Source organism: Aptenodytes forsteri, unplaced genomic scaffold (genome assembly GCF_000699145.1).
Source record: "Aptenodytes forsteri isolate BGI_AS27 unplaced genomic scaffold, ASM69914v1 Scaffold518, whole genome shotgun sequence".
In the NCBI taxonomy this organism is placed as follows: domain Eukaryota; kingdom Metazoa; phylum Chordata; class Aves; order Sphenisciformes; family Spheniscidae; genus Aptenodytes; species Aptenodytes forsteri.
In genome coordinates this window covers 137,473-143,899 of record NW_008795773.1, presented here as the reverse complement: position 1 = coordinate 143,899, position 6,427 = coordinate 137,473, and the positions used below count along the sequence as shown (strand labels likewise).

At 44.3% G+C, this 6,427-nt stretch overlaps 1 protein-coding gene across 1 annotated transcript in view; it reads left to right on the top strand.

Moving 5' to 3' along the window:
- The window catches only part of LOC103902544 (discoidin domain-containing receptor 2), a 46,507-nt gene that overhangs the window by 13,398 nt on the left and 26,682 nt on the right, over positions 1-6,427 (top strand). The window contains exons 3-4 of the mRNA XM_009283604.1: positions 3,449-3,551; positions 5,821-6,049. Coding sequence (XP_009281879.1) covers positions 3,449-3,551; positions 5,821-6,049 — 332 coding nt within the window. The remainder of the gene's footprint in view (positions 1-3,448; positions 3,552-5,820; positions 6,050-6,427) is intronic.

Here is a 6,427-nt window from a genome sequence, read left to right as displayed (position 1 = left end):
CCCCCCGCCCAACTTTGAACTGGGGTTGCAGTCTGGTTCTGATGGTTAAAACTAGTGGAAGAAGAGGGAAGACGGCAGCTAGAGGGTCAGTCACACGTAGATCCCTTTTGGTGGTGGTAAGTACGGAAGTTAGCACACCCCAAGGTGCAGGAATAGCTTCCCCCACCACAGGATCCTGGGAGGTGGGGTGGGCTGTGACCACAGGGCTGTGGTCCCATGCTCCTGCAGTAATCTTTTCCACCAAGAAATAAGCATGTAGCTTTGCTCACGCTTCTCAGTTCTGCCTGTGACTTCCTCAAGCAGCTTTGCGTTCTCAGCTCCTGCAGCTGCTCAGCTGCCTCTCTGTCCCAAAGGTCCATGCCCTGTTGTTCCCACCCAGACTCCAGCACACCCATAGCCCAGCTGATGCTCCTTGGTTGTGATACCTGCAGGCTCTATTGATTATCTTGACCTCCTGATCTGCTCCAGGAGTGGTCTGGAGCACCTCCTGCATTGCCTTCTAAACCAAAGGGGCTGCTTTGTGGATGGTTTCAGACCTGTGTAGGAAGGATCCTATGCAGTCCTTTTGCCCAGCATCAGTTGTTTGGCCTCGCTAACAGAGGTGGGATGTGACATTTTTCTGAGCCTCCATGTGTCCTGTCTGCATGGCACGTGAGTGTGTCCCTGAGTGCGTAGTAAAAAATACCTGAGCAGGAGTCCTGGTGGCACCTAATCAGAACCCAAGGATGGCTTTGCTTGATAGGATGTGCATTTTGGTGAGAGCCTCATGCTGCTTGTTTTGGTGAGAGCCACAGCCACCTGCAGAGTGCATCCCTTGATGCCGGGGCAACTCTGGCTTCCATCTGCCAGCCCTGGGTTTGTGAGTGAATGAGTTTTGTTCAGGATTGCAGTCGGTCCCCAGGAGTCTTTCCCAACTAGCTAGCTCTGTCTGGCATTGCTGTAGGGTGTGCACTTGACCTTTTAAAGAAGGTATGACCAGACAGGACTCCTGCTGCAGAAACACAAAACCACTTTCTGCTTTCAGATGACGACTCAACCCTTTTAGAAAATCTTCAGATATTTACCCATAGTTCAGCAACATCTAGCTTTCCAGCAATAGATCAGATTGTACTGGTCTGTGGTGGGACAGGTAAGAGTGAAGACAGGCGAGGCTAGTTTGGTTTATTAAACTTACTGTTCAGTATCAGAGCAGGGTTAGAGCCCTCGGTTGGCTTTCAGCAACCACAATCATCATGCCTGATCCCAGCCAGACACCAGCTGCCTCCCAGTGAATTCTTCTGTAAACAGAAGAATCTGTTTACTGTTAAGAAACCTCAGACGTATGAATGAATGTTCTGGGTGAGACCAGAGGCCCATCCAGCTTGGTGTCCTGACTCCAGCAGGGTTCCATCCCTGCTGGTTCTGGAAGAGCGCGTAGATGGGCAAGCACACAGCAGTGCTTTACCCCAGGTTTGCTCTCGGCTCACTGCAGTCTGCTGCTTAGGAGCTTTCTGAGCTAGCACTTGTGTATTTGCCTGTGGTAGCTGTGAGTTTGTCTAGCTGATTTTTGAACCCATGTGAACCTTTGGCATTCAGAGTGTTTAATAGATTAAGGATGCATATGTTGTTTTTGAACTCTGCTACCTGATCTTTTGATGCCTCCTGCTTCTGGTATTTTGAGAGACGGTGAGTAATTGTTCAGGGTATAAATGATCTTTGTTGTACTTCATTCAGTAATCTCTTTTGTAATGATGAGGCTGCTGATCTTTCCTTTTGTATCATCTGTGTCGCCTTCTCTGCCTTTTGATGGGAGAATGAAGGAGTAAGAGCTCTATTCCGTATCTGACTGGCATCTGACCATGAATACATACAGTGGTGTAATGGTGTTTTCTAGTTTGTTTTGTATGTATTCCCATAATTTGCTTTTTTCGATATTAAATAATCTGGTATCATCAGCAAACATTGTCACCTCACCACCCATCTCCTTTACAAGATTATTTAGGAATATATAGAACATCACACATTCATTGATACTGTGCCTGACAACAGCTGCAGCCAAACCCTATTGAAACAACCTCTGTTTGCAAACATTTCCACCTTGAAATCTGTCAGGTAGTTATTTGGCCTGTGGTTGTTTATTCTCTATGGTGGTAACAACAAGGTGGGTTTCATGCCTCTGTCTTTTCTTGTAGCTTCCAAACCTGGTGAACAGCTTTATCCAGGTTTGGTACAAGGGTAGCAGTCCTGAGATACAGAAATGAGGAAGACGCCCGAGGCAGTGCACTTGCTGAGGGAAAGGCAGGCAGAACTGCTGATATGGCAGCAGGCAGCGTAGCAGTGAGGATGCCAGCCGACATGCATGCCGCTCTGGAGTGACTGGAGCATGTGCTGGCACTTGCCTGTGTCACTGCGGACAGGGGAGGAGCTGGGGCTGTTGTGATGGGGCTGCTGTGAGCTCAGAGGACAAAGACCAAAAGTCTATAGGAAAGTCCATTTCCTTTTTTTCTGGGACTTGCCATTGACTATGTTTTTGTCTTTTAATTGTTTCATGATTTAATCGCTTATAACTTATTTTTTAATCTGTTGTTGATGTCAGTCTGACAAAAATATCTTGCTTGCCTGTTTTGAATACTGAGCCTTAATGGATACATTAAGACTTTGAGTTTTCTGAAACATGTCTAATATTCCAACATGTGTTTAAAGGCTTGTGTCAGGGGAGAGAGCTTGGCCAGCTTGGATCTGTAAGCTACATCAGCACTATCTTTGGTGTATTGAGCTTGTAGAGCTCCATGGCTTGAGCCAGTTGTGTCTGTACTCCCTGGAGGCACCAAGTTTGAGAGTCTTCTCATGCCTGGAGAGAAATGCTTGCTCCACTTGAGGCTCAAGGCAGGGAACAGGATGGGGCAGTGTGGATGGTCAGGGGCTTGGGCTCAAATGTAAGCTCTAACCTGTGGTGACATGACAGAGCAGATGTTTCCATAAGCTGGTCTAGTCATCTGTAATAGAAGCTGTTTAACTTCTCACTTGTTACTGGACTGGTGAAAATAATAATAATTGTTCTTAATTGAATGCAAGTCAAGCATCCAGTTTATTCCAGAAGAAGAAGAAAAATATTTAACAAATTCTTCCTTTTTGTGTCACATCATTATTGATAAATAATTTTTCATTGTAAAATAGGTCCCTGCAACCATTAACACTAGTATGATTTTGGCTTTCATGTTCTTAAAATGTTTCTTTGTAAAGTTTTTTGTCTTGCCCGGACTCTGCTGGATGATACTAACTCAGAGTGTATTTCATTACTTATTTCAGTTTATGGTAATTATTTCATCCTCTTTATTTGTATTCTCTATTTTATCATTACCATGTTTATTCCCCAGGTATTGATAGCCTTTTAATTAAACCTGCCTGGTGATTTAGAAAGAATTGGTACTGACTTTTTTTTTTTACTTGCTTTTGTTCCTGTTTTCAGCTATATGCCGTTACCCTTTGGGTATGCATGAAGGGACAATACGGGATGAAGACATCACTGCTTCCAGCCAGTGGTATGATTCCACAGGACCCCAGTATGCACGGTAGGTTAATCTCTGGCAAAAAAAGTAATCCTTTTTTTCTTCTAGATATCTAGCATGTGATTGAGGAAGAAGTTCCCACACCCCTAAAGCAACCTTAAGTTTGCTTAGCTTGTTCACTGCTTACATATTATATCTAATTAGTGCATAGTGAAAGAGCAAAAGGCAGTGGTTATGGTCACAAGCTGTAATACAGGAAATTCTGAATCAATATTAAGAAAAAAAAAATCCTTCCCCATGAGAATGAAGTGGTGGAGCTCTCAGACAGGTACCCAGAGAAGTGGTGATGTCTCAGTGTTTGGAGATTTTCAGGACGTGGCTGTACGAGTCCTTGAGCAACATGATGTAGTTTTGGAGTTAGCCCTGCTGTGAGCAGGAGATTGGGCTAGAGACTTCCAGAGGTTGCTTCCGACCCTGGTCTTCGTATAGTTCTGTGAATAAATCTCTAATGGATTCATGACTTACAAGTTAGCTAGGGACAGTGCCCCTGAGATTCTTGTAGGATACTTTGAACTAAATCATAGGAAATCATTTACAAGGGTGAACTTTTCAACAGCATCATATTGAGGAAATGGGCTGTGTCCACTTTTATTCAAAAACCTGGAAACTGCAGAGTTAAGGAATTGTTAAAAAGCAGCTAAAGGATTTTCTTTCAATGGCAAGCAGTACTACAGTCTTTCTCAGAAGCTTGGCTTTTCATTTTTTTTTTTTGTTATTTCATTTCTCTTAAAGCTACTAACTGATTTGCAAAATAGTTAGAAGTGTAAGTTTCCTTAGAATTGTTTATAATAATGATACCAAACATTCCTACAGTTTTGGTGCAAGTCAGATATGAATTTCAGATTAACTATGATACTTATATTTTTATGATGAATTTGGGCAGTCCAAAATTGTAAAAGTCTCCTAGTGCTTGATTATTTTTTTTTTCTTAGTCTGTGGTAGAGCAAAGATGCTAAGTGGTGTTTGTTTTTAACGGAGTTTGAACAAGCCTGTGGGTCTGAAAGCTGGGAGACTTACTTTGTTCTCCGGGGTATGGCTTGTTTCCAGTTCTGCAAATACTTCAGGCATCACTTACCATCTGTTACCATCATCTCTTTGCCAGGGCAGCTGGATGTCCACAGGGTGAAGACATGAAGGCACCCTCTAGCTGACTTCATTTTGTTAGGGGTCGTAGTTGTCCTATGCAGATGTCTGTCCCTGTTGTTTCACAGTCACCCTTCCTGCCTTTCTTATAACTTCTTTTACTTGCCACTTCACTGTAAGAAAGTCTTGCACAAACAGCTGATCAACCTGAGACAAAAATCTTCTCTAGCCTGTGCCTTGACCTTCAGCGTCTCCTTCTGGGTACTGCCTTCCTTGATGCACAGGGGTTGGCACTCGCTGATCCCATCAGTTAGAGACGGGATAGCTGTCCGAAAGACAAGGGCACTTCAGGAGCTTGCTGTTTGCTAAGAAATCCCTGTTGCTAAAAAGCCCACATGGTCTTTTTGTGTCTGCATAAATTTTTCACATTTAAAACTCTCACCACCTTGTGGCTTGGACAGCTGAGCCTGCAGAAGCCTAGGTAAGGCAGCGTTTCCTTTAGTGGCTCCACCTGCTGATTGCTACAGCACTCTGCTCGGCATGCAATCTCCAAGGATTAAAGCCTTAATCTTTGCAGCTGGTACCAGAATGTTCAACTTTGAAGCAGAGACCTTCACATCATACACCTAGCAGTGTCCTACACAAGCAACCCTGCTGAATGAAGGAAGGGTGAAAGATGTGTTGAGATGACCCAGAATAATTTGTAGATGGGCAAAGCTTTTCTTTCTAAAATGTATTTTTAACATAGCTCCTCTTTGTGCTTGTTAGAGCTGTAGGAGGTGGTCAAGCAGAGGTCCAGGCCTTACTGTATGGTTTAGAAGTGAGTATGCACTTTACCAGCAAGGTGCTAAAAAGCATGCAGTATGCAATTACCTACTGAGTAGCATAGTTGTTTCTGATCAACATGAAAGTATGTGTCTGGGAAAGAAATTACTTCTAACAGTTAATGAAAGATATCCGAAACTGAGGGAGTTGTTCTGAACAGGGCAAAACCGGCTACAGGACTCTGATAAGGCTCAATTGACCATCACCCCAAAGGGGAGAGGTATTTGGTAGCCAGCTGTCAAGTCTCACTTGCTGATTTGGTTTCTTTCTCCCAATTTTCAAAGTTTCAAGGTGTTTCCTCAGTTACTGGGAAGGCTGGATCCTTGGAAGTGACATTTTTTAATGTGTGTGGTTTTCCCCTCAGGTTACAAAGGGAAGAGGGGGATGGAGCTTGGTGCCCGGCTGGCTTGTTGCAACCAGAAGATGTACAGTTCCTTCAAATTGACCTGCACAAGCTCTTTTTCGTCACCTTGATTGGGACTCAGGGACGGCATGCCCGTGCCACAGGCAAAGAATTTGCCCGTGCTTACCGAATTGACTATAGCCGCAATGGAGAGCGCTGGATCTCCTGGAAAGATCGTCAGGGCAGGAAGGTGAGTGTAGTAGGAACTGAATCGTGGAGCATGCAGAAGTCAGGTCACAGAGAACTACACTGTGGAAGGCATGTCCTCTATGTACTGCCTAGTGCATCGTACTTTATCCTGACTCTTCTCCTGTCAGGCATTCAGCGTCCTCTGCCTTAGTGCTGTTTGCCGTGATGTTGGACTGTTATTCCCCTGACCTGATCCCCCAAATCCCAGCTATTGCTGTGACCAAAAACTGTGGCTCTTCACTACCTTTCTGTCCATGTTCAAAACATCATGTGAATGTCCCTCTACCAGCCAGACACTTGCTTCTAAATTGGAAGCTGCAAAGCAGATGCCTGCTTTGTGATTAAAAAAAAAAGGGAGGGGGTGGCAGGGGAGATGAGT